Raw genomic sequence first — 27,388 nt, 5'->3', positions numbered from 1 at the left:
TTAAATAAAATATGATCTTTAAGGTAAAAATAACTTAAAATTTTAAAAATTATGATTCACCATTTAGCATACTGGCCAAATTCAGTAAAATTAAAAGGTTGCAGAATATTTTATAAGAAAAAATTTTTAATTATGAAGCCATCATTATATATCATTACAGATAAACCTAAGTTGACTATGAATTTATTACATAGTTTATTACAGTTCTTAGTAAACTTAATACTCACATCCTCATTTAGCACATCTTTCTGTTTAAGGAGTTCATTTATTTTCTGCTGTGACTGTTTGAGGTCACAGTCAAATATGGAGCATCTCTTTTCAGCTTCCAGCAATAGGTTCTCCACTTTCTGCTTTAACGTCCTTTCCTCCGAGAGCTTTTTCTCCATTTCTATTGCCACAAAAATGGACATAATCATGAATTCACAAACAAAAGAAGCCTATCAAATACGTGACACAGTGCTATAGAAATTACAGCAAATGACGATAGCTTAAAAACATTTTTTTAAATTTCCAATTTAATATTTTCATTACTCAAATGTCAAGTTTTATGCTTGGAAATCAGGCATTTATTTCGTTTGCAGTGTGGAAAAATCTACCACACTGCAATATGACATCCTTTCCACTGGAAGTAAAATAATTCTGCCTTCACTGATGGTTCTAAAAGAGCCTTACATCTTTTTAGTAAAGATTTATTTATTTTTCTGTTACTCTGTGCCTCTCGGTGTTACTCTTCTTACCCTAAAACATTCCAGGTAGACTTTTTATGTCTATGGCTCTTTCCTTATTAGCATATTAATATGCAGAGGATGACAATTATATTTTGGGGAAATGGTAAAGGACAAGACTCTGGGACCAAACTTCCTGAGGTTAAACTCTAACATGTCCTAATTATTTGCCTAGGCAAGTTAATTAACCTCTCGGAGGCTCAATTTCCTCATCTCTAGAATGATGATAACAGCACCTATCCTCCCTCGCACGGATGTTATGAAGATTCCTAGTTAATATTTGTGTGGCACTTAAATGCTGCCTGGCACATGACAAGCATTTATTAAGTGCTTACTATTCAAGGAGAATGTTTAATGACTGGAGGAGAATGTTCACAGTATTATTTTAGCAGAAAAAAACGCAGAACAGTATAAAAAATTCAGAAAATGTACAAAATATCCTCTTGATTAGTAAGACTGTGGTTAATCTTTACTTCTTCATACTTTCCTGTATTTTCTAAATGATTTGCAATAAACTCTTAATTGTTTTATTAATCAGAAATGGCTTTTAAAAACCTTTTTATTTTCCCCAAGATTTTATTTATTTGAGAAAAAGAGACAGAGTATGAGCAGGGCGCAGGGCAGAGGGAGAAATAGATTCCTTGCTGAGCAGGGAGCCAGAGGCAGGGCTCCTTCCCAGGACCCCGCGATCATGACCCGAGCTGAAGGCAGACACTAAACCAACTGAGCCACCCAGGCAATCCTTTTTAAATCTTGAAATGAAAAGCAGGCAAGGTCTATGTCTAAGCAAGTGATTTCGTATTAAATACCAGTAATTACCATTAAAGAAATTACCTTTTGATGTACTGATTAGAAAATCTATTCAAATTCAATTGGGCTCCTCTGCTCTTTCATATCTAATGCTTGATATCTGATTATCATTTATTATAGTTATATAAACCTATGATTTTCAGTTTTTAAAGAACTGTCTTCAAAGGTATGGAAAAGGGACGCCTGGGTGGCTCAGCTGGTTAAGCGGCTGCCTTCAGCTCGGGTCATAATCCCAGCGTCCTGGGATCGAGTCCCACATCGGGCTCCTTGCTCAGCAGGGAGCCTGCTTCTCCCTCTGCCTCTGCCTACCACTCTGTCTTCCTGTGCTCGTGCTCTCTCTCTCTAACAAATAAATAAATAAAATCTTAAAAAAAAAAAAAAAAAGGTGTGGAAAAAATGAAACTTCTTCATATTCTACTAGTAACAGCCAATATTTCTAAGTACTTTCCCCCTATCATTTACTCGATTTTCACAACAACCTAATACTGTCTCTTTAGAGGAAACAATGCACCAAAAGAAAAAAAAAAAAAAAAAAGATAAGTAACTATGGACAAGGTCACATAACTAGTAACTCATTAGTAAGCCATATTCTTAATCAAAGGAAGCCATGACATGCAGTAGAAAGAAGAAAGGCTTTTAGACCCGGACATGGACAGATGTACTCATTATTATTATTATTATTATTATTATTTCTGCAACTCAGAAGCCAACCCTGTCAACAATGAAAAGAAACTCCCCCGCCCCCCAACAATTCACCCTAACGTGGGCACAGAGAATAGAAAGGGGCACAAGTGAACTTACTGAGGTGATGAAAACATAGATTCTATAACTTGTTTTGAATGGTGGTTACATGTGTATATTACAATGTGAAAATAGTATCTGCATTTTATTGCACCTAAATTATACCTCAAAAGAAATTGAACTCTATCTTCTAAGCCACTGATAGGGAAACATGGCCCACTAACTTCCTCTCTTGTAATTAGATTTTTCTAACTAAAGCCCTCAATCAATCTCAAAATTCTTAATTAGTAACTTATACTAAACTGATTTTAAGCAAAAAATCTCCAATTTCAATTACATTCAATAATTGAAAACCTATTTTTTTGCTAAGCTATTCATAAATGTTATGCTTCAGTATGAAATAAAATTCCTGCTAAAGAGTTCTATAAATCTGTCACAAGAGTATTTTATTAATTTCCTATGGAACTTCAAATCCATCATAATTATAACCAGTCAGGAAAACAAGAAATTATCCTAAGACAATTCCAAGATACATACTGGTTTGTGGAAAAGTCAGCTCTGCTATCTTATCCCATATTCCTTAGAAGTGGATAACACTTTGACCAAATCTAGCTGTATCTTCATCATGCCAGAGTTCAAAATATTCAATGAGCTTATATTCTCGTTAGGCCAGGTACTATTTTTTGAAACATTTATTTTGCATAAACTGTCAACAATTTTACTATACAAACTGGTGAAATGTCAAACTAAATATTACAGGAAGAGGAAATCCCCCCAAATCTGAATAGATAGATCTAGAACCTTATGTTCTGTGTGCCTGTTACTATTGATTCCACTGAAATATTAATTTCTCTCTGATCCTTAAATTTGGTTGAGTAATTTTGTGGTTGGGCCTTACTATCTTAGAAATGATTGTTGCCATAAAGGAAAAAAGTGATGTAAAGCTTCCCTAATCGTTTTTTCTCTCAAGTTCCCAATATTTGACAATAAAATATAAAAAAATGTTTTTCAAAATCAAAGAGTTGACTACAGAATCAATTCTTAGTACAATGCTGCAGCAAAACTCTTAGAAAAAAGCATACCTTTCATGGCTTCTGATTTTGCTTCTTCAATGGATTCATAAATCTTATTTTTATCAGCCAGCCGTGCTTTTGTAGCCTTATGCTCAGCTTCTTCTTGTTCCAAGCTCTGCTGTATAACTTTTAGTTGGTACGTCATATCTATTTCCATGTTGTTCTTTTCCTATTAAAGATTTAAAATAGCAACTATCAACAAAAAAGACTGGCTCACAATTTCAAAGACTTATAAAGTTGTTTTTTACAGACTAGGAATGTTCAATACCTTTCCTCCCCTCTTCACTCGAACACTGCATAAAATGATGCATGGAACCCACCTCCCATGGCGCCCACGTCCCATCTCTCCACTCTACCCTGGAGATCTACACTGGGAGCCTTTTATCTCAACAGAGTAACCAATGAGATTCTCAACATGAGATTCAACAAACATTTTTCAGTTTTTAATCTCATTTAGACTCACTGTTGCCCTTGAAACTATTTCCTTGACATACCTGACACTGAACTCACTTGCTGTTCTCATCTTTTATGTCACTTACGAAGTCTTCCCCAGCTGCTCCTTGAATGAATGCTGGTGTTCTCTGGAGGTAGTGTTCTTCAGCCACAAAGCTTCTCCCCTTCCTATATCATTATTTCTCACTTTTAAAACATATCCAATATATATCTAAAGATAAATTTTCAGGATTCTCTACCATTTACCCTCTTATATTGCACATAAAGGGACTTGCTTTAAGTTGGGAATCTTTAATAACAGATTTCAATTTCTATATATCCTCAAAAAGATTTTCTAATTCTTTGTTCTCTATAGTTTGTATCATAAGTGTAGATATTTCTTTTATTTTTCAAATAAATCTCCAATCCTGAAAATGATTCCTTCAATCCACCAACAGAGTAATCTACTCTGCCCTGAAAAACCACTGCTCTAACCAATCTCTTCCCAGACAGGTTCTTTAATTCACAGGCGTTAGCACTTCTGTACCAATGACTCTCAAGTATTTCTAGTTTCAACAACCAGTTTACTGATGTTGTAAACATCCCAATTTGGCTGACTCACACACACCTCAAACTTAGGACTAAAATGGATTTGTCATTGTCTCTTCTAAGAGCTGTTTACCTTTATTCATTGTAGTTAGCAGTACCATTATATATCTTGCCACAAAGTAGGAACCTAGAACTCATCCTTATTAAGTACCACACACATGCCTCATCTAATCAATCACTAAGTGCTGCCCAAATATTCTTCCTCCAAATATTTCTCACCTTATTTCCCATCCTTTTAACCACTGTACTAGTTAATTCTCCATTATCTGAGTTACTGAAAAAGCCTCTGACTAATCTCCCTACTACCTCTTATCATGTCCTCCCCTCAAATTTATCCTCTACAAGGTACACAATGATCTATCTTAAATCTACCTCTAGTAACAGCACCCAATTTAAAGTCCTTCAGTGGTTAGTCCATTACTTACAGAAACTAAGTTTAAGAGAGTATTCAAAATCTTACATGATCTAGATCATTTGGGTCACTAAATTCCTCACACTAAGCATTAGGACCAAACCGGTGACTTCAGGCCAATTTTGGTCTGATGTCTATTTTCGTAAAATTTCCCTGGCATATAGCCACACCCATTCCTTTATGTGCTACAGTAGAGCTGAGTTGCAACAGAGACCATTTGGCCTTCAAGTCCTGAAATATTTATTGTGTCTTCCTTAAAAGATTAAAATTTGTTGACTCCTGCTCTGTACTCCAGAAATACTGGGCAGTTTGCATTAAGTAAATCAACTATGCCTTTTTTATTTTCCATCCTCTGTAACTTTTGCTCATGCTGTCTTCCCCAACTCAGAATGTGCCTTTACCCACCCAACCAATCCTGCCCTGTCAGACGGGGCCTTTTCTCCTGTGCATCCAATATACCCTGTTCATTCTTCTAGCATTCTATGTACCACGCTGCATTAGAATTATCTGTGTACCTTATTACTTTAGAAGATACTCATCAGATTGTGAGAAATTTTTAAATTAATTTTTTTTTAAAGTAGGCCCCATGCCCAACATGGGACTTGAATTTGTGATCTTGGGATCAAGAGTCACATGCTCTACCATCTGAGCCAATCAGGTACCCAACTGTGACACTGTTAAAGGCAAGCAAGGACTATATCCTGTATTTCAACCACAGATGACACATTTAAATATGTAAACAAATGAATATATAAGTGAACAAAAACACCACATTAACTGCACAGAGTCTAGAAATTAGCCCTGGCTTATAGTATTTTTAAGAATAACTTGTAAATGCCAAAAGCCATGATAACTTTCTATCATTTTTAAGACATATTCTAAGTCAAAATTTGAGTTTTCCTTGGATCCCTAGAGATAAACATCCACTGAAAGCATTCTGATTTCTCTTATTTTTTTTAAGATTTTATTTATTTATTTGAGAGAGAGAAAGCAAACAAGCAGGGGCAGAGAGAAAGGGAGAGGGAAAAGGAAAAGCAGACTCCCGTGTTGAGTAGACAGTCCGATGTGGGGCTCGATCCCAGGACCCCAGGATCATGACCCAAACTGAAAGCAGACACTTAACCAACTGAGCTACCCGAGCGCCCCTGATTTCCTTTATTTTAGAGTAAGTTTTCCAATCTGATATTTTATAGTCATTTCCTTAAAAATATATAAAGCTGAACATGTTTTACCTTTTCCAAATCAGTAAGTTTCTCCTGTAGTTGTCTCTTCTCCATCTCTGCTTTTGCTAATAAGGTTTTGCCGTTCTTTAAATCTTCTTCTAGGCCAGATATTCTGCCTAAAATTGCAACATTTTAAAAACAATAAGCCCACAGAGTATGTACATATTAAATTAAGAGTAAAAAATTTTAAAAATCACCTCATAGTTTGGAGGTATTATTTATGAGCAGTTTTTTTAATTGTTGGTAGAGTGCCTTATAATGAAGCCAACTGAAAATCAAGGGGCTAGTTTGACAAGTTAAAATATTTCAACCTATTTTAAAGTAAACCTTCTATTCGTAAAAGTTTGTATCGATGCATTTCCAACACCCTAACTTCACATAACAGAGTAGTATATTCAGAAACGTGATACTCGAAGACATCCACCATGAAAAGTTATTTCCAAAATGCAAATCATCAAGATGAATTCAAGTGTAATCTCTACTTTAATACCTTGTAGATCATTAATTATCTCGGATCCATGAGTTCGGTCCCTCCTTTCAGATTCTAGAACTGACTGAAGATTCATAAATTCCTTTTCAAGTTTTAACTTGGCAGTCTCCAGCAGGCAATTTTTATCTTGAAGATCTCTATTGTTAGATTCCAGCTGCTGAATCTGTTTTGAACTTTCTGCCTGGGTTTTTCTTAACCGGGCTGCAGTATCAGATTCTGTTCTCAGCAAAGCATTGGTTTCATCCAGCTGATATTCCATTCAAAATCAAATAAACAACAACAAACACAGGCATATATAATGAAAATATTTCCATTTAGTACCTCATTACAAACTATTTAAAATAAGAAAAAAAAGTAAAAATCTTTTCCTTATGATTTCCCTTGAAAATGAGAGGCAAAGAAGGCCATTTTGTAACATCGCCAACTACAAGTCTTACTGATAAGTCATTAAGAAAATTCAATGATCTTTACTACAACTAAGATCAACCTACTTGTCTCTGGAGCTGATTCACTTTCTCAGTAGATATTTGAGAGTTCTGATTTCTTTTTTTCAAATCTTCAAGTTGATCCTTTAAACTGTTAACTATGATAAAAAGAATTTCAGTGGCAAGCTTCAACACAACATACACATACACACACAATTTCTTTCTTGGTAAGTATTTAATATTCTACACTACAAACCATCATTTTCCAAATTTCGTTTCTTGTCTGCTTCGTGATCAGCTTTCCGCTGATATTCTGCATTTTTGTGCTGAAGAAGTGCCTTTTCTCTTTCTAATTGTCTTAATGCTGATTCCACACTTTTCCTTAAAGTAATCTGAAATAATGCTTAAAGTTATTACCAAAGGAAAGTATGCATAAAAATAAAAGAAAACAGTATTTCAAGCAGATAAAAGACACCTTTAAAAATAAGCTGCAACTGCTGTTTTGTTAAAATTCACAATGTTTTCCATTATTTTCAAAATAGCACACCTCTCTTAACTTATCAAGACCAGTGTTCACTACTAGAAGTCAAACTTTCTGAAACATTCCATTACCAATGAATCATCTTCACTTGATATAAACGTTATGAATAGAAATTTAAAAGAAGAAACAATAGTTACTTTCTGCTGTTAAGCCAAGTAATTTAATATAAATGCAAATTTCTTTCTTGCATTACCTACACATGCTAAAATTAACTCAAGTTTGCAAAAACATAACAAAATGAAGTCTATCATCATGCTTATCCTGTAATTTTAGTCCTGTTCACCAATGCTAGAGGTAGGTCTTATTATATACCAAGATAGTATTAATACGGGTCTAAGAGAACTCTGCAGCTAGGCCAAGCATCAAAACTCTTAGTGAACAAAGGTGTTAATAAAAGCATAGAGGAACTTTACCTCTTCCTCTAGTTCCTTTGCTACTTTCTCAAGGCGAGTATTAACAGATCTGGAGAATTTCAAAAGAAATAATAAGTAAACCTCTAATTCATAATAAAAACATCTTACTATAAATTTTAAAATAATCAAATAATTACTTTGTAGCTCTTCCTTTTAGGTTAACACGTTTAAACTTCAATTTTAACATACCACACTGAACTAGCCACAAAACATACTTGCACTTTTGCTCTAGCTCCTCTTTGGCTTGCATCTCAGTGCTAAGATGTTCTTCTAACGTGTATAATTTTTTCTGAATCTGTCAGAAAATAAGATACTATAATTAGAAAGTTTAGTCACACTTAAAATATAAAAGCCTAAAGAAAACAATGACAAGCTGTTTTGTGAGCTGAATATAACCTCATCTATAATGGTACATAAAGTTTCTGTAACTTCTTAAAGATGTGATTTCTAGTGACAGAGGAAAAAATCCTCCAACTCCTGCTCTCTATCACACTACACACTACACATGTATGCAAACATGTACATGTCCACACCACATAAACATATGAGTGAGAAGCTCTAAACTTGGCAGAATTCTTGTATGACACCAAGAAGTGTCATTATGAATTGACATTATGAATCGTTCATTATGAATAAAGGATATTCTCCACTGTTCTTCCACAGATTACTTATATAAAATACTGTCACAATGTGTACTTAGAAGATGAAAAGTTCTATTTCTGAAACAAATACTTGGAATATTTGAACTTGCTCAAAAATATATTATTGCTCTTAAAGAGAAGAATTTAAGCTCTTCTTTGTATCTTTCTACACCATGCCAGGAACAGTACTAAAAGTTATAATCAATAACTCTTGATAAATAATATCTAATTGATCATAAGTCATTTCCTTGCCGTTCTTTGTGTCTTCTTCAAGGCCAGATATGTTGGTCTTTAAATAATTAAAATCAGAGAAAGTATTAAACAGTCCACTTTTGGAGATTATCTTCTTCATAAAGGATTTAAGTTTTTTAGTTCCTTTGTGCCTTAGGTATAGTGGCACTTTACAGATGTTGTCTCATTAATCCTAACAACAACCGTAGAATACAGTAGTGTTGGGGTGCCTGGGCGGCTCAGTGGGTTAAGCCGCTGCCTTCGGCTCAGGTCATGATCTCAGGGTCCTGGGATCGAGTTCCGCATGGGGCTCTCTGCTCAGCAGCGAGCTTGCTTCTCTCTCTCTGCCTGCCTCTCTGTCTACTTGTGATCTCTCTCTGTCAAGTAAATAAATAAAATCTTAAAAAAAAAAAAAAAAAAAAGAATACAGTAGTGTTGTATCTACTCAATAAAGAAACTGAAATTTGAAAAAGGTGAATAACTGGGCCAAGATAGCTTAGCTAATAAGTGGCTGTGCCAAAAATCAATCCAAGTCTGTTAGACCCCAAGGCTAATGTTCTTTCCATTATTCTTTCTATAGTGATTGGGTTCCCCATGTTTCTTATTTTATAAATTTTATACAAAACTATTATTTTCCTAGTAAGAATATACAGGCCAATTAAGTCAAGTTAACTGCTTTCGGCTGCTATTGTATTAGAATAATTTGATCACACTAGTCTTCACATGTTAATCAGTTACATATCCTTGATAAATAAAACTAAGAAAATAACACAATACATATTTAAACAATAGATCCATAAGGGCAATAAGGAAAGGAATACTTGGTAGAAAAAAGTTGGGAACTTCTCTCTCAGGCAGATGTAGTACTCCAAATGCTAGGTGGAAAATGGCTACATCAAAACACTGCTAGAATGAAGTACTTTTTCAGTTTTTCAACATACTTGACATCAACATACCTCTTGGCTTTCCTATTTAAAACAAAACAGAAAACACAGAAATTTATAATACTTGTATGCTTTATAAAATTCCCAAAAGAAATCATACCAGAATTATCTAACCAACTTTCTAATTTTCTATAAATTTTAAGGAGAAAAATGTTTAGCATACTCATTAATGTGTATGTGTGGATATGATTTACTTTTGTAGTTAGAAATTAGAAGCCACAAAATATGTTAATAGTTTGATAAAATCACCCTTTATCTGAATTCATTCTTAAACACTCAAAATATTACTTCCTTCACTATTTTTGTACCCTTATACCTTATTATCTATATATACTCTTTTATAGTACTAAGATTATAAAATTTCCTGATATTTTATTTGCTTATAAACCTATTCTATCACTTTTGCTACTAAAACTAAGCCTAAAGCCATATATAATTCATCTTTTTACTAGCCACTGTATCTTATACAATAATACCTGCCAAATATATTAATCATTTAAATGTTCTTTGAACTATATTACAACAGAGAATGCCATCTACTGATTCAAAAAGTAGCATCAAATGAACTTTTTAAGCGCATGGATACCACTAAATTAATTGAACATATGATTAAAATAAAGTAGTAAAAAACCTATACATACTTCATTTTTCCTTGATTGTACTGAATCATTTTCTCTACAAGGTGAAGAGTCACTTAATAACCTAGAAGGAAAGGCAGGAAATAAGTCTTTTGCATGTCATTTTAATCCATTTCCTAATACCACCAAATTATTATCAGAATTAAATTCCAGCCACAAAGATTTTTTTTTCTGACCACTTCAACATAATTTAAATGAAGCAATGTTTTCCCCTCTAGCTATTTATCATTCTCAATAATTTAAAATGTTGCACATATTTTTGCCTCCCCCCCCCACGCCATTGGATGTTCTAGACTTTAATACTGTTAAGACTGCAGTCACTAGATGGGCTATGCATTGCCTCTCTTCATCTCATTTTGAGTTCCTGTAACTATTTTATCAAGAAATCTAGTAAGACATCTCTCCTCCTTCTCAAAGATAACATCTCTTGATTCCCAGGTCTTAATACATAAATCCTCACTTTTATTTAATTGTCAATCTCTCTGAGTCCTCCCTCATTGCCTATAAATATGCTTGGGTTTATCAAGGCACTCATATCCTCATTTTAGTGAGCATTACAAGAGTGTTTAGAATACTATCGTTAGCAGGATGGCCAACTCATCCTGGTTTGCTGGGGATTTTCTGAGTTTCAGCATCAAAGTCCCTTGCCATATCCTAGGAAGCCCCTCAGTTCTGGGCAAACCAAAATGCTTGGTCACCCCTACCATCACATACATGGAAGTACCAAAAGTTTCTCAAACATGTTTCTCAAATGTCTCTAATGCCTCACTCCTCACTGCCTGTCAAAGTTGAAAGTCCCTCAGTATAGCACACAACAGTCATCTGCTGCTTTATTCTTCCTTTGAACTTCAACTCCAATATAGTTTTTAATCTTTATACCCAATATTCACCACAGCCAACCAGTATTTATTGGCTTTGTGCCAGACTCTGTGCTACATGAAGGGATTACAGCCAAGAAACCTAAAGTCTCATTAGGTCCTCCAAATGATCGTAATACAGTAATATGCACCTTGTGTTTGGGCCCCACTAGACCACACTACTATGCTCCCAATGTGTGCCAACATGCCACACTTTTGCTCCCATTGTTCATCTCCCCATGACTCTCACCTAACCTTCCCACATCTTGGCCACTCAAAACTTTTTCTTAGCTTTACAAACACCCCCCTCCTTCCCTGAGGTCTTACCTGACTCCATATCCCACCCCAGAGATGTGACTTTTATTTTTCTCCTGAACCATCTTAGATATTTTGGTACCTTTCTTAAGGCAAATATCATATTTCTATCCTTTATTATGACTATATTATTCTCTTATATCCCTTATTACCAACCTTATTAGATGGTAAGCTCCTTCAAACATATTTAGTCTTACTCTCTATTACCCCAAAGAATATAGAAGAGTGCTTTGCATACATTTGTAAATGAATAACATTCAGGAATAATGGAACTAAATGAAAAATAACTTTCAATAGTCCTTTTTTAAAACACTCAAAAGTTTAAAACAAATGAACACTTTATCTTCTGTAATCCAGAGTATTATAGTAAGGTAACTCTTTACAGCTAAATCCTGAAAGGAATAAAAATCTAACAAATCACATACAAATTTTCTCTATAGTAGGTAAATCCTATAAAAGGCAGCTGGTTTCCCACAAAAGCTTTAGGAATTGGGAAGGTTTCTACATCTCCTTTATCATCTTCAATGTCATCAAAATTGCTGCTGTCTATGTCACTGCTGAGTTCAGGTACTACAGGAGCTGCGGCTGTTCAAAGAAAAGAAATGGATTATTTTCTTCATAATCAATATATATATTAACCACCCAGATTTAATATATATTAATACCAACACATTATACATCAATAATATATAATTAATCAATAACATCATGATTTACTATAGAAAATTTGGTAACATGTTTTACATTCTATGATTTCAAAAACTAAAATTTTATTAAGTATTTTATTACTACATTGGAGCAGGTTTGAATATAGATAAATCAAACAAGGAGAGCAATATGATATTATTCTAGGTATTAAAATTGTAAGCAGCAATAATTTGCACAAACATTCTTTAGCCTTTGGCCTTTCACATTCTTTAAAATATTTTTACTCTTAAAATGAATTAATGTCAAATATACATGAAGTTAAAATGAATTACTATGCTTACTCCAGTATTCATCAAAGTATGGTCTACATAATTACTTATTAATTCAAAGAAATTAAATTCAAATTAAGGGATAGTCCCCCATTCTGAAAATTATTGAGATCCATAAAAAACTTACAAAGTAAGAAATCTGTTTATTATAAAAGTATTAAGAAATATTGATAATGAATACATATTAGTTTAAGATACTGAGGAACATTTAGTTATAAATACTGCAAGAGAACAAACTTGAAATAAAACCTCTGAATTAAAAATCAGTTAGCATTAAGTGTAACAAACATGATTACTAATTCAAAAGAGGGATCAATTACTGAGATTTAAAATGTGATGGAATGGAAATATTTAAATTTATTGACTTACTCTCTCTTATGTTATCCCAATTCCATTGGTCATTCTTAAAGAAAGGATGCTGTTTGATTTCTTCTACTCCATTTCTCCCAAGTCGTACTTCCCTAAACAATGCAGTTAAAGATTATATTACAAAAAGATTACCAAAAACATTAATTCTTATCTTGCCTAGGACCAAAATAAGGATCACAAATGACTTTGAGATATCTTTATTAAAAGTTTCAGCTTAAATGGTTTTCCAAAACAAGTACTGTCCATTTTACAACATATGATCTCTCTAGATTAAAAGGGTGATAAAGTAGAGTAAATGCCATGGAAAGGGAAATGTATTTCCATCTGTAGTTTGTATCAAAGAAAAGTACGCATGAGACTTTCAAATAAAAATATTCATCTATGTATGCCAAAACTTCATGACCAACTCCAGGATGTAAAATGGACAGAAGTTTAACTTCAAACAAAGAAAAGTTATTCAAAGCCTCTCCAATAAAAATGTAGCACAGAGTCTGCTCCAGATTCTCTCCCTCTGCCTCTGCCCTTCCTCATGTCCACTCATATGTTCTAATAAATAAATTTTTTAAAACCTTTTAAAAAGTAAAAATCAAATCAAAATTTTAAAAAATGAAAATCTCTTCTAATAAAGAGCTCACATATTGTTAGAAACTATCAATCTTCAGTCTGATAAATTGTATATTAAAATAATTATACACTTACATTAAAATAATCATTCTGAATACAAAAATAACAATATTAACAATTTAATTCTTTGAACCCCTGAGTTTTCAATGCAGATTTTATGGACATAAAAAACATCAGTTTTTTTATATGCCCTGGAGTCACGTTTAATATAAACAGAAAAACCTGTAAACTCTAGAGGGAAGTACGCTAGCCACAATGATGGCATTAAATTCTTTTCCAAATATCTTTTCTCTACCTATAATCATTCCTTGGACTGCACCACCACCCCCCAATAAACTGCTAAGGCAAATCTTTCATTAACATGTGCTGTGTCCTGTTTTATATTCACCTTTCAGCACAAATTATGGTCATCCTCAACATCCCATCTAGTCCCAAATCAAACACACAGGATTTGTTCTAAGTATATCGGCATGGATTGTCTGTTAACCAGATAATTAACAAATCTTATAAATGATAAACATATTAAAATGGTTAACCTCTCTAATAAGAAAAAACAGCAATAACTTTTCTTGCTTCAGATGAAAAAAAATTCATGATATACAGTTTGATGAGAATGAGCAAAGTAACTATCATCAATGGAAATATACCCTGCTGTGACTACTCCGGGGGTCAATTTTGTAAAACCAACTCAATTTTAAAGTGTGTATCCCAGAATTCTATCTTTAAAACTTTATCCTACAGAATGTACGCAAAATATAAATGCTTGTTTTAGTCACTGTGGTACTGCTTGTAACAGCAACTGGCTAACAAACAATATGGTTTTTGCTGAGAAATCAGAACACTTTTCGAGCTAGAAATGCCCTGAGTTATCAATCTGATCTGATCCCACTGTTCATTGATAAGTAAAATTTCCCCCAAAAGTAAAATTATTTCCCTAAGATCACAATGCTGGTGAATAAAGTTTGGACTGTGGTGCATACACACCCAATATAAGCTGGTCCTTTGACAGGCTGACTCTTATCACAAATCTAAAAGAACTGAATAAAAAGGCCAAGGAAGAAACTCCCAAGAGTTTTCTATCTTCTCTTCTTGAAGCAGGTTTCATAGCATTGTTCACCTATTTTGTTTTAAGAAATATAGAATTTCCAGAGTATATTCAAATGCAAATAAAAAGGCTGGGAAGGAGGCACTCCCAAGTCAAATACAAACAGTTTTTGAGATTATAACCTGTCAAGTACGTATCTGCACCAAACACTGTTCTCTCAAGAGTCGTACAATAAGAGTCAGATGGGCTTATCACTTCAAAGGATAAAATGTGAATAATACAAGCTTTACTCCTCTCAAATGCCTTACTAAGTTCTGTTTTTTCTTTTTAGACATGAAGGTAAGGTTAGAGTTTGATTACAGTGGGGTTGCACACACATAATGACAAGAGCAACTCAACACCAGGCCCAGCAGTAGGAAAAGGCTAACCCAAGCAATTTGGATAAAGAGAACAAAAGACTTTATATGTAAATAAATGTTTATGCTTTCATTTTTACAAATTTAAAAGTTAAGGGCTCTCAGGGAGCCTTGGTGGCTCAGTTAAGCATCTGCCTTCTGCTCAGGTCATGATCCCAAGGTCCTGGGATCAAGCCCCATGTCACTGTTTCCCCTTCTCCCTTTGTTCCCCGCCCCTCCCCCAACTTGTGTTCTCTCTCTTGCACACTGTGCTCTTTCATATAAATAAAAAATCTTTAAAAAGGGCGGGGGGAGCTAAGGGCACTCTACAAAGAAATTCAATGTACATTACCTATCTGTTAAGAAGGCACAAATGAGATTCTTCGCATGTTTAGAAATTTCTGCATCTTCAGGGAAACATAGTGAGTTTTTATGATCCATAATTTTGCTGTATGTTCCTACAAGTGAATCTGCATAAAACGGAGTATCCCCTAAAATTCCAAGAAAAAAGACACTGAGTGTAACTAACAGAGAATGAAAATTAAACACTTTTCATCTATTATTTAAACACGTTAAGTTTAAATTTGTCACATGCATGATACAACAAGTGACCTATGGGTGAGGAGCCTCAGTTGAAACACACCAGCACATACCAAGGATGTATTTAAATTTTAATCACACCAATGTACCAGCAACTCTTAAAAGCAAAATAAAATCAATGCTAACTATAGAATTTTTTATTGTTTTTACAATGGAGAAGATTATTTAGTAGGGCCAGATAGATGAGAATCTTCTAATGCTTGAGCTGGATCAGTCCTTCTTGAGATTACGCTCTAGAGCTATGCTATACAATAGAGTAGCCACTGCCAACATTTAAGTTAAATTTAAAGTTGAATTAAAATTTAAAGTTTAATTAATTAAAATGAAATAAAATAAAAATTTCAGTTCCCTAGTCACACTAACCACATTTTAAGAGCTCAGTGTGGCCCAGGCTTACCACACTGGAATGTGCAAACATAAACCATTTTCACCATGATAAACTGGACAGAGTCAGACCAATCCTATTACTTCATATGAGATTTGCCTAAGATGACACATAGCTAGAATTCATAATGGCAGAAATGGTCTCCCAATGCAGTGTTCCTACAGACTAATGGCTATGCTAAAAAGGCACTGGAGTGTAAAGACAGAAAAAATTGAAGGCGCCATTTTGGCCAGTACTCATCTAAAGCCCCAAGAATTAAAGGCCCTGCCAGTATGACTCATCTGTAAGTCACCTTAGCAGAAACCAGACTTCCCCAAATCAGACAATCCAAAATTTCAAAAGGGGTATTCAGGTAATTTTTGTTTGTTTTCAAAGAGGGCAAAGGGGTGCTTTGAATTCAAGATTTTTCTAGCGCCATTTTAAATTACAGTAGAGTTCCTTAAATGAAGTCCCATGCTAACCAACCTAGGCAAGCACCAGAGTAAGCTCAGAATATTGAAAATCAGTGCCATTCAAAGTCATTAAATTCAACTCAAGAGTTGAAAACAGTAGCAGGTATTTAAATGGTCCCTTCAAAGGAGCTATGTGACTTTCTCCAAATTACTTTCTAAATCCCTAGGAGAATCTAGGCAAATGATAGAATAATTCTACTTTAAAAAGATTACAAGAACACCTAATGCATCATCAGATTGGGTCAGAGGTGGGGAGAATGAACAGCTACCTGGGAACATATCCTGCATGTAAAGAGATGCACTACAAAAAAAAAAAAAAAAAAGCCCCCCAAAACATAGGTCATACTATGACATGAGTTTAAAGCACAGCAAGAGCAATACTATATACACAAAATGGTCATCAAGAGAAGGCAATTTACACCACAAAAACATTCCATGATTAAATATTATTTAAATTTGAGACTTGCCAAAATGTTCTGATTTTTTAAAGCAATAATCATAAAAATCATACAAATTTTCTACTACCACTTTTTTTTAGGGTTATCCTCTAGAAAATAAATTCTCCAATTTCTAAAGATAAATTTTCAACTTTAAAGTTGTTTCATATAATGTTATTAGCCTTAAGATAGATTAGCCCCAGAAAATAGATTTAGCTATATCCTCAAGCCAGATGATTCAGTTATTGGCTTCCTTAGCTGGAAGATATTTTTGTGACCCCAGTACTTAGGAATAGGGAATCTTAAGAATGAAATCTACGATATAAATAAAAATTTTGAAATACCTGCGCCTTCCAAATTTTGATTTGGTCAAAGTGAAAGAAATTATTAAATTTGCCTGAGATTTCTGAGAATGAAATATTATAAAATATTTTATCGATAATCAGTCAATAACTATTTATAATTTATTTTACTAGAATTAAAACCATATGTAAATACAAGTAACAAACATAGTTGACAAAAATCAATTACATAACTATATAAACAAAATTGGAACAAATATTAACAGCCTTATACTTAAAATATTTACAACAAATATTAATCAAGAAAATCTTAGACTAGCAGCCCACTAGAGCTATAAACTTGCTTCTTCTTCTAACATTTTCTTCATACAAAAAAGGCCACTGAAGAATTATTTCCTAGCAACATACTTTCGAATCCTTTTACTTTTCACTAAATCATTGTGCCAGTACAATTTGGTTTTAACTTTCCAATTAGTAATCTGTCATATCTGATACAACTAATTCAAAGTTTTTAAAAATCCTACTTCTTCCACAGGACACAATGTCCTTATATTCCCAAATTCTTGACTTAAAACTAGTGTTATGAGATGGGTTTTGAAAAAAAGACAAAATATCTACTCACCCACCAGCATCTCAAAAAGGAAAACACCCACAGACCACCAATCACATTCTCGCCCATAGTAACCATCACCCCCTTGTGATTTGAGAACCTCAGGTGAAATATAATCAGGTGTTCCAACTGCTGTATCACAATGCACCATGCCTGTCTGGTAAAGAGAGAGAAAAACAGCTGCATGTAAAAACATACACACATAAATACAACTATGCCATTTATTACTATATTTATGTAGTGACTACAAGTTGCTACCAAGAGAACTTCATTGCTGATACAGCTTTGGGAGGATAGGAGATAAATGTATTACGAAATGCCTAAAAGTGTCCAGATTACAGGAAATCAAGAATGACTTTTCCACTCTAAAATACAGGAGGCTTCATCAATGGAAGAAGGAAAAAGTGGTAAACTCTAAGGGAATCCCAAACAAATCAACATCTTTTGTTTCTCTTTCTTACACTACTAAGTAGTTACAAGGGAAGTACAAAACAACGTGATCTTAAGGCAGTGACCTGGGGAAAAGAATTAGAGAGAAAGGAAACTTTGGTGTTTTCAAAAGAAACTCCGGTAATTAAGATTACAAAGAGCCTAGTTTGGAGCTGGATAAAGACACAGTTCTTATCATATTAAGAAAAAATGGTGGAAATAGATAAAATGTTTAAATTAAAAGATCTTAACAGCTTGAAAGCTATATACCACCAAGCTGTGTATTTAGAAATATGGAATTGTGGCATCAAGATATTTGGCAAAATGATAAAAAACTGTTATCTGTATTTAGTTTTAATGAGTAATATGACAATCCCTGATGTCTTTTTGACAAGAACCATTGTAAATATATGCATCCATGTACATCTTATAGCATGTGTGTGTGTGTGTGTGCTGTAAAATGAAATCACTCTAATACTATAATGCTAAATACTATTCGTTCACCTCCAGCTCTGTGCAAACTTGCGAAGTTTATAGACTAATTTAAATGCCCTCCATTTCCCTTACCTCCCCAGGAAAGAGTATGTCATTCACATTCCTCATAAGGAAGCTAATATAAATTCCCGAAATACTAAGTGTTATGAACACCTTGGGAAAAGGAAGTTCCATGTATTTTGTAAATATGACTTATGTAAATGTATTTAAGTGCAATAAAAATATATGTTAATCATGGGAAATTAATTTTGAAAACAATCTTTTCATTCTTCAAATTAGCAACAATAATGCAATGATTTTACTTGCCTGCGTATATAGCAAATAGAGAATAGAAGTCATTTTAGTTTGAATATAAATTAATAAAAGTCCTGAAAATAATTGAGCAAATTAGGAGGGCAATAATTTCTATGGATGTACTCAGAATAAAAGATGAAAAACAATAGTGCCTAACTTTAAGAGGCAGGGTTGGACTGTCCTATACTTCTGTTAGAGGAAACATTAAGATACTTGTTTGGGTAAATAAAACTCCTTTCAAATATATCTACCAAAACTAGACTTTAAAAAATGTAAGACTCAAGAACTAAAACCTAACTGGACACACACACCAAAAAATGCCATTGGAGAAAAAATCATTTAGCATTCAAAGGTTTAGAGGAAAGAGAGGAAAGGGTAAGATAAAAAAAAAAAAAAAACCGGCATAAAGTTAGGCTGTAAAGGATGGGACATGTTAGGCTTTACCAGAGAGAGAGGTATGACAGCTTAGAAAGAAACAAGAGAAAAATAAAGGAACTAGAATGACTTTTTATAAAGCATATTCAGGAAAAGAGTGAAGGGGCGCCTGGGTGGCTCAGCTGGTTAAGCCACTTACTCTTGATTTTGGCTCAGGTCATGGTCTCCGGTTCAGGAGTTCAAGCCCTGTGTGGGTTCCACACTCAGTATGGGGTCTGCTTGGGATTCTCTCTCTCTGCCCCTCCCCCTGCTCATGTTGTTTCCCTCCAAATAAATAAATAAAATCTTAGACTAAAGAATTTTTAGTAGGGAAACTACGTAAACAGCACTCTGCTTTTGGGAAAATAAATACTCCAATCACAATTTTTGACTAGCGTACTGGAGGTTAAGATTTTTTTAAATAAACATTTGTAAAAGACATTTTAAAACTGTCTCATGGAGGGGCACCTGGGTGGCTCAGTGGGTGAGGCCTCTGCCTTCAGCTCGGGTCAAGATCCAGGACGTGGGATCGAGCCCCGCATAGGGCTCTCTGCTCAGCAGGGAACCTGTTTCCTCCTCTCTCTCACTCTGCCTTCTTCTCTACTTGTGATCTCTACCTCTATCTCTATCTATCAAATAAATAAATAAAATCTTTTAAAAAAAACTGTCTCATGGAGAAGTTCTCAAATTACATGAAACAGAATCCACATGTATGACAAGTCTCTTCTCCTATCCTAAAGAAATACAGTGGGGTGATGGACAATGGGGAGGGTAGGTGCTATGGTGAGTGCTGTGAAATGTGTAAGCCTGACGATTCACACACCTGTACCCCCGGGCAAATAACATATTATATGTTAATAAAAATAATTAATTTAAAAACGGAAAGAAATACAGAAATGATAAACCAGAAACTAAAACCTGGTTTACCAATGGTGGGTGTGGGTGGGAAAAGGGTGGCGATCAGTGGGAGTATGCGAACGGGGCAGTAGGAGTAAGGACGGTAAGATCCTTCTCTAAGCATACAGTTTGTACAGGTTCAACTCAGAAAGCCAGAGGAATGTTTCACACATCACAAAGACTATGAATAAGCAATTAAAATCAACTAGGATGTGTGCGTGGGGGGGGGGGGGGATACTCCAAATGGAATACAAACAGTAAAAACTGAACCTGTTTTATAAATTAATAACATAACCACACCAAATGGGGCAGTGATGAAAAAAACTAACCTAAGTAACTCTGTATATGTGCTGCCGAAGTGAGCACAAACATAAGTATTCAGAAAACAGTATCTGTAACAGATACTATAAGGCTAAACACAAAGGAACTGCACAAAAATAACATATTCTAATTAGTAAATCTGTCATAGGGTAATTAGTAATTAATTCTGAAATAATTTTATGTTTGTCTTCTAGAGTTGAATAAGTAAATAAACTGTAGGCAATGACAGCCAGTTTTCTTTATTTTTTTATTTTATTTTATTTTATTTATTTATCTGACAGAGAGAACACACAAGCAGGGTCAGAGGCAGGGGGAGAGGGAGAAGCAGACTCCCTGCTGAGCAGGGAACCTGATACAGACCTCCATCCTAGGACCCTGGGATCAAGACCTGAGCCAAACGCAGACCCTTAACCAACTGAGCCACCCAGGTGCCCCAAAAGAGCCAGGTTTCTCAGAGAAAAGGGAAGGGGGCGGGGGAATAAAAAGGGAAGAAGATTACAATAAGCCCTGTGGTGTAGGAAAAGAATCAGTATCAGTGTGAACTCATGATTTTAGTAGCCTAGATATACAGAGAGATAAATACAGAATTAAATATGAACATGTGTGTACATACAGATTCGCACATACAGTATATTCAGTATACATGTGTCTGGTGACAAGGCCTAGAAATAATGGCACTCGAGGAGCAATAAGCATATCTAGTGCCCAAATACTGATTTCTAAATACCATTCTTGAATAAAAGAGATCTGAGCTTCCTGGAAAAGTGGCTCATTCCATAGCTACAACAGAGAAAACACAAGTCTTCAACGACTTACAGTGCCAAGAAATAAGAGAAATGCTCCATAAGGGGGGCATGGCCAAGGACATAGGAGCCAAGATAAGCAAACTGTGGACTGAGTTTCAAGGTATGAGTAGGAATCTACCAAGTAAACTGTATCCAACATCGTATTTGAAGGCCAGGAATCATGAAATCATTGATTTTATGGCACTGAAACAACAACAGGTAATTTAAGACCAGTGAACTATAAGGCACAAAAGGTCAAATGATAGAGAATGAGGGTGAAATGTGGAAGGGATCACACCATGAAGAAGCTTCATACAGACAAGCTAAGGAGTTTGAACTTGACTCAGTAGATAGGAATCTACAGAAGGGTTTTAAGCAAGAGAGCAACATAAACAGGTACGCATTTTCAAAAGCTTCCTCATGAGTAATTTAAATGGGTAAGATTAAATGCTTATTTGCTAAAATATATCTGGAATTTATATTAGATATTATAATATCATAAGTGGAAGTTTACAGAAAACACAAAACTGGTCAGTCATAAATCTTGAGGTTGGCCAAGGAGACTATTCTAAGTGGTTCCTGTGAAAGTGGAAAAAATTGTAAATGGAATTCTTAATTATCAGAAAAGCATTAAGAGCCTCGGCTTGACTACTACACAGGCAGGAGCCAACTCAGTCCATTTTAATGATTAAAAATGGTGCATAAACAATGAATTTTTGGAACACTGAAAAGAAATAACATAAAATAAAATGAAAAAAAAACTGGCTGGCATATAGTAGATGCTCAATAAATACTTGTTAAATAAATGAACTGTTAAATAACTTAAAAAAAATGAGTACTTGCAGCAGGGACTCCTTTTTCAAACAGGCATATCCCTTACCTTTTAAAATTCTCGGCTAGTGCAAAGTCCTGCTTCTTCTTTGTTCTATTTAAAAAACAGCCCAACTGGTTTAGAAGCCCATGTCCATTTGCATTATACAGTGCCCAACACACAAAAGGCTGCCTGTTATTCTAGTTATCTCCTAGGGATACCAATTATTAGGGCTCTGGTTACAAAGCTGCATAGCTTTTGAACAGTCTGTCCCTACTGTCCCCATAAACCTATTCTTTTCTAAATATAATTTTGCAGAAAATAGGGTTTTTTCAGAAATATGAGTAGAAACACCTTCATTTTAAAAACTGTTGTCACTTGCAGAAGGGTTAAGAACATTAACAATTTACCAATTAGCTTTTAAAGAAGTACTGCCTTCAGCTCAGGTCATGATCTCAGGGTCATGGGATTGAGCTCCACATCGGGCTCTCTGCTCAGTGGGGAGGGCTGCCTTCCCCTCTCTCTCTGCCTGCCTCTCTGCCTACTAGTGATCTCTCTGTCAAATAAATTAAAGAAAAAATCTTTAAAGAAGTACAGCCTCAATATAATCAAATAGCACACACTAGAATATTAAGGGATATAATTTTATATTATTTTCAGGTAACCTAAAACACTGACACAAAATGTGCCTTAAAAGGTGGTAAAGGTAGCTATAAAATGCCCAATATCAAGCAAAGAGAGAACTCCATTTACCTAACTAAGTAAGCAATTTTAAATAGCAGCACTACGGGGCACCTGGCTGGCTCAGTCCGTTAAGTATCTGCCTTCAGCTCAGGTCATGATCCCAGGGTCCTGAGATCAAGCCCCACATGGGGCTCCCTGCTCAGAAAGAAGCCCCCTTCTCCCTCTCCCTGCTTGTGTTCCCTCTCTCGCTGTGTCTCTCTCTGTCAAATAAATAAAATAAAATCTTTTAAAAATAAATAAATAGCAGTACTTCTTGGCTATCTACTGAGACACATCTAGATGTAAATATACTACACTGTGACATTCACTCACATCTATATGTTTTTTTTCCAGAGAGATAAAGAGTCATAGTATCCAGGAAACTGTGTAAGCCCACACTTTTTTTTTTTTTTTAAGATTTTATTTATTTATTTGACAGAGAGAAATCACAAGTAGATGGAGAGGCAGGCAGAGAGAGAGGGAAGCAGACTCCCTGCTGAAGCAGAGAGCCCGATGCGGGACTCGATCCCAGGACCCTGAGATCATGACCCGAGCCGAAGGCAGCTGCTTAACCCACTGAGCCACCCAGGCGCCCCAAGCCCACACTTTTATTGAGAGAACTTTCTGACTTTTATTGAGAGAACTTTTATTGAGAGAACTTTCCAGTACTCTTAACTGCAATAGTAACCAATTCTTTTAGTCTTTGTGGTTATAATATTTAGTTGTGTTTTATTTTTGCATTTATCCATCGCCAGGAGAGCTAAAAAATAATCTGAGGATCTCTGTCTATATTGTAGATAAAGGGCTGACAAAGTTTTCTATAAAAGGCCAATAAATATTTTTTTTTTTAAAGATTTTATTCATTTGTCAGAGAGAGCGAGCGAGAGCGAGCACAGGCAGACAGAGTGGAAGGCAGAGTTAGACGGAGAAGCAGGCTCCCTGCGGAGCAAGGAGCCCGATATGGGACTCGATCCCAGGACGCTGGGATCATGACCTGAGCCGAAGGCAGCTGCTTAACCAACTGAGCCACCCAGGCATCCCAAGGCCAATAAATATTTTACTAATACTTAATAACTATTTTAGGATTTGTAGGCACATAGGATCTCTACCTCATATCTTTTTTTTTTTTAACATCTTTTTAAAAATGTACAAACCATTTTTAGTACAGGAGCTGTACAAAACCAAGCCACAGGTCAAATCTGGCCTTGAACTCCAGTTTGCCAATCCCTTCCATAGACGTGCAGATGAATGAGAACGAAACTAGGATCATTTCTAATAGCTTTGAGACTATAATGATAATCAAACAGAGGCCAATAAAGTGATGAACCTAAAACTTGCAGTAGCACCATTTACATTAACAGCTAACATAACAAAATTATAAATTCTATGTACTATAGATTTTAATAAAAAAACTCCTTTGTTCTTCAACATATATAGCTGTTCTCATCATTAGTGTTAGTTGAGGAATGGAGTTCTGGGGTAAAACAAACAACATTTTAAAACTTCAGTATTTAAAGGATATATATTTCACTACATCAAAATTAAGAACTCCTATTCAAACAGAAACAAATGCATAGCTGACTGGAAGATGATATGAGCAATATCTGTACAATCACTATTGAGATTATATAAGGAAATCTGGAACATCAACAAGAAGTTGATTTTAAAAAGGATAAAAGATACACAAGTAATTCATGAGATAAAATGACTCACAACTGCATGAAGAAAAGTTTGACATCATTAATTATAAAATAAATACCATTTTTAAAACCTACCACCTTACACCAACGGAATTGATAAGATTTAGACGAGTAATAGGAAGGCAGAGTAATAACACAGAGAGACACGAACTCAAATGCACTACTAGCAAGAGGTTATAACATTTACAGCCATTCTGGCAGTCAGGTAATACTTTATTTATGTATCCTCTGAGTCAGCAGTCCCACTTCTTCTAAGTGTATATTCAGAGGAAACCCTTGTCAGAATACAAATGGGACATGTCTGAAGGTGCTCAACATCAATGTTTATGCTCAACATAGCTGATGTGGCCTAGGAATCCAACACAAAGGGGAATAAGTACAATCAAATAGACAGATAACATGGAAAATTAAGAAGGACTGAGCTAATTTACAGGTATCAGAATAGATATAAAACAAGATTAAGTGAAAAAAGTTAAAAAAAAAAGACATCCATACCATTATATTATTTATACATATGTACACTATATTAATAGTCTGCAAGAGCTTATAGTAAACACATGACAGTGGCTGTTTATTAGGGACAAAGAGAATAAAACTGAAACGGAACGGGGGAAGACATCATAAAATAAAAACCAGATGAAGCTTTTCTGTTGACTCCTAATGACTATAAGCGATGAGTCAAGGAGTATAATTAGCTCAGCTAAATGTACCTGAATTAAGAAATAGTAAATAAAATTACATAAGTCACATTTTATTTTGCCTTATAAAGAGACAATGTAAGATATTTAAGTCACTTAATTTAGTATTTACTTACATGCTTGTAAAATTATTCTATAAAAACCATATTCTGCCCTGTTCCCCACACTCTATACCCTTTCTTCCTTAACCATCATTACCTACCCTAAAAACATGTGGTATGACTTATTTCTCCACATCCTCCCAAAAGTTTTTGGTTTAATTAAAATTAGAATACAACCATGGAAGCACAGTACAAAAACACCACTCATTATGTAAAACAGACATACAAAAATTTAGCATTCTATTAGAAAATTATACTTTATTTTCATTAAAGATAACTTTTAATATTAACCATTTTATACTGTATTATGATAAACACCACAAGAGGGAGCTTTGGGGACAAATGCTCCATCTACTAAAAATTAATGTATACGAAACGCGGACACAGTGACTACATAATCAATGAAGAAGACCAAAGAAGAAAGGAATGTTGAGTAGACAGGGCAGACAAACCTAGATATATGAAAAGGGTCTACGAAATACAGCACAAATTCTAAATAAGAACATTAGAAAAGTGATCAGTCAGATTAGGATTATCAGGAAGAACTCTGTAAATGAGGTAAAATTTGAGCTGAACTTAGAAGAATGCTGATGAAGACAGTATGATCTATAAAAGTGAATGTCACAAAGATGGCATAAGAGGTTAAGAGAAAAGAAAATCAGCTTAATTAAAAATAAACATCTTGATAAGATATTTTTGTTAAGAAATATGATTAGCTATATAAGCATACTGGAAGGTTATAAAAACCATACAAAAGATAATATCTAGTTTGCTGTCAACATGCACTAACATTTAAGAAGTCTGATATAAGTAGGTCACCCCTTAGATCCAACAAAGAAATACAAATACAAACAAACAAACAAACAAACCATGATTCCTCCCCATTAGGAACTACTGCAAGGAATTATATATATAGTATACTTACAGAGAAAAAGAGAAGAGATACAAATTTTGCAACATAAATAAATAAATCAATATCATAATTAATATGAGGTTAAAACTACTGAACCTATTAATTATAATGTGAATTGTTCTACAGGTAAAGTACACAACACATGATGTTCCTAAATGTATTTCACATGGTTGATGCAGACAGGGTTGGTAGGAGACAGTAACGTAAACTTCTTGGGTTTTTTTTTTTCCTTTTTAAGGAAAAATAGAGAAATAATAATGGTGATGGAAATAATACCCATGTACCTTAATTTATATTTGTGTTCTATTCTTCACCTGAATCATTTTGCACATGAACTAGTTTTAAATGACAGCAAATGCTTGTCACCATTCTATGGGGTGATACCCAGGTTTTCTGTATTCTTATTTCTCTTGTATTTACCAAATCTTGTACTATATAAATAAATAATAAAGCACTCTGTAGCTAGATGATCAGTTAAAAAAACAGTTTTATTTTAAGTCATTACATAGCAAAACTAAATTTATATTTGTTTAAAACTATAAAGATTTGAAGCTTCTTTCATTTTTGTTTTTTAAAAACTAGCATTTTTTTTACTTGCTTATTACTTACTTCATCCATCTTCATACATGTGCCAAAATCTGCCAACTTAAGATGTCCATGTTTATCCAAGAGCATGTTGTCAGGCTTTACATCTCTGTGAATTAAGCCCATGGAGTGTATGGCATCCAGAGCAAGAACAACTTCAGCAGTATAAAATTTGGCCCATTTTTCAGGTACATCATAGTTACTCATAAGGTTTACAAGATCTCCACCAGGCATGTACTCCATTACCATGTACAGATATTTATCATCTTGAAAAGCACAAAAGAGCTGTAAAACAAAACGAGAAAGGAAAAAAAAAATTTAAGAAAACAAAAACAAAAATCAAAAAGCATAAATGGAACAAAACCCCCAAATTTATTACTATTGAAAAAGACAAATTATTTTCCAACCAGAAGAGTTGAATTTGATGAAAGCTTTGATTTTTAGATTTGGATATTCCTAATGGAAAAACAGGTATCAGACAAAACTTTTTATATAGTTAACTTCTT

The 27,388-nt window shown here is 34.4% G+C and overlaps 1 protein-coding gene across 4 annotated transcripts in view; it reads right to left on the bottom strand.

Moving 5' to 3' along the window:
* Nucleotides 1-27,388, bottom strand: part of ROCK2 (Rho associated coiled-coil containing protein kinase 2) — a 144,063-nt gene that overhangs the window by 28,740 nt on the left and 87,935 nt on the right. For all 4 annotated transcript variants that reach the window (XM_045084871.1, XM_045084870.1, XM_045084872.1 and 1 more), the window contains exons 5-19: nucleotides 26,907-27,167; nucleotides 17,729-17,873; nucleotides 15,283-15,421; nucleotides 12,867-12,958; nucleotides 11,946-12,105; nucleotides 10,352-10,412; nucleotides 9,723-9,734; nucleotides 8,110-8,189; nucleotides 7,895-7,943; nucleotides 7,197-7,332; nucleotides 7,007-7,098; nucleotides 6,516-6,762; nucleotides 6,035-6,141; nucleotides 3,359-3,518; nucleotides 228-388 (exon numbers count right to left, since the gene is read on the bottom strand). In XM_045084871.1, coding sequence (XP_044940806.1) covers nucleotides 228-388; nucleotides 3,359-3,518; nucleotides 6,035-6,141; nucleotides 6,516-6,762; nucleotides 7,007-7,098; nucleotides 7,197-7,332; nucleotides 7,895-7,943; nucleotides 8,110-8,189; nucleotides 9,723-9,734; nucleotides 10,352-10,412; nucleotides 11,946-12,105; nucleotides 12,867-12,958; nucleotides 15,283-15,421; nucleotides 17,729-17,873; nucleotides 26,907-27,167 — 1,902 coding nt within the window. The remainder of the gene's footprint in view (nucleotides 1-227; nucleotides 389-3,358; nucleotides 3,519-6,034; nucleotides 6,142-6,515; nucleotides 6,763-7,006; nucleotides 7,099-7,196; nucleotides 7,333-7,894; nucleotides 7,944-8,109; nucleotides 8,190-9,722; nucleotides 9,735-10,351; nucleotides 10,413-11,945; nucleotides 12,106-12,866; nucleotides 12,959-15,282; nucleotides 15,422-17,728; nucleotides 17,874-26,906; nucleotides 27,168-27,388) is intronic.

Source organism: Mustela putorius, unplaced genomic scaffold (assembly GCF_011764305.1).
Source record: "Mustela putorius furo isolate JIRA1106 unplaced genomic scaffold, ASM1176430v1.1 tig00000813_pilon_pilon_pilon, whole genome shotgun sequence".
NCBI lineage: Eukaryota > Metazoa > Chordata > Mammalia > Carnivora > Mustelidae > Mustela > Mustela putorius.
The sequence above is the reverse complement of the archived record's forward strand: the minus strand, read 5'-3'. Positions and strand labels throughout refer to the sequence as shown.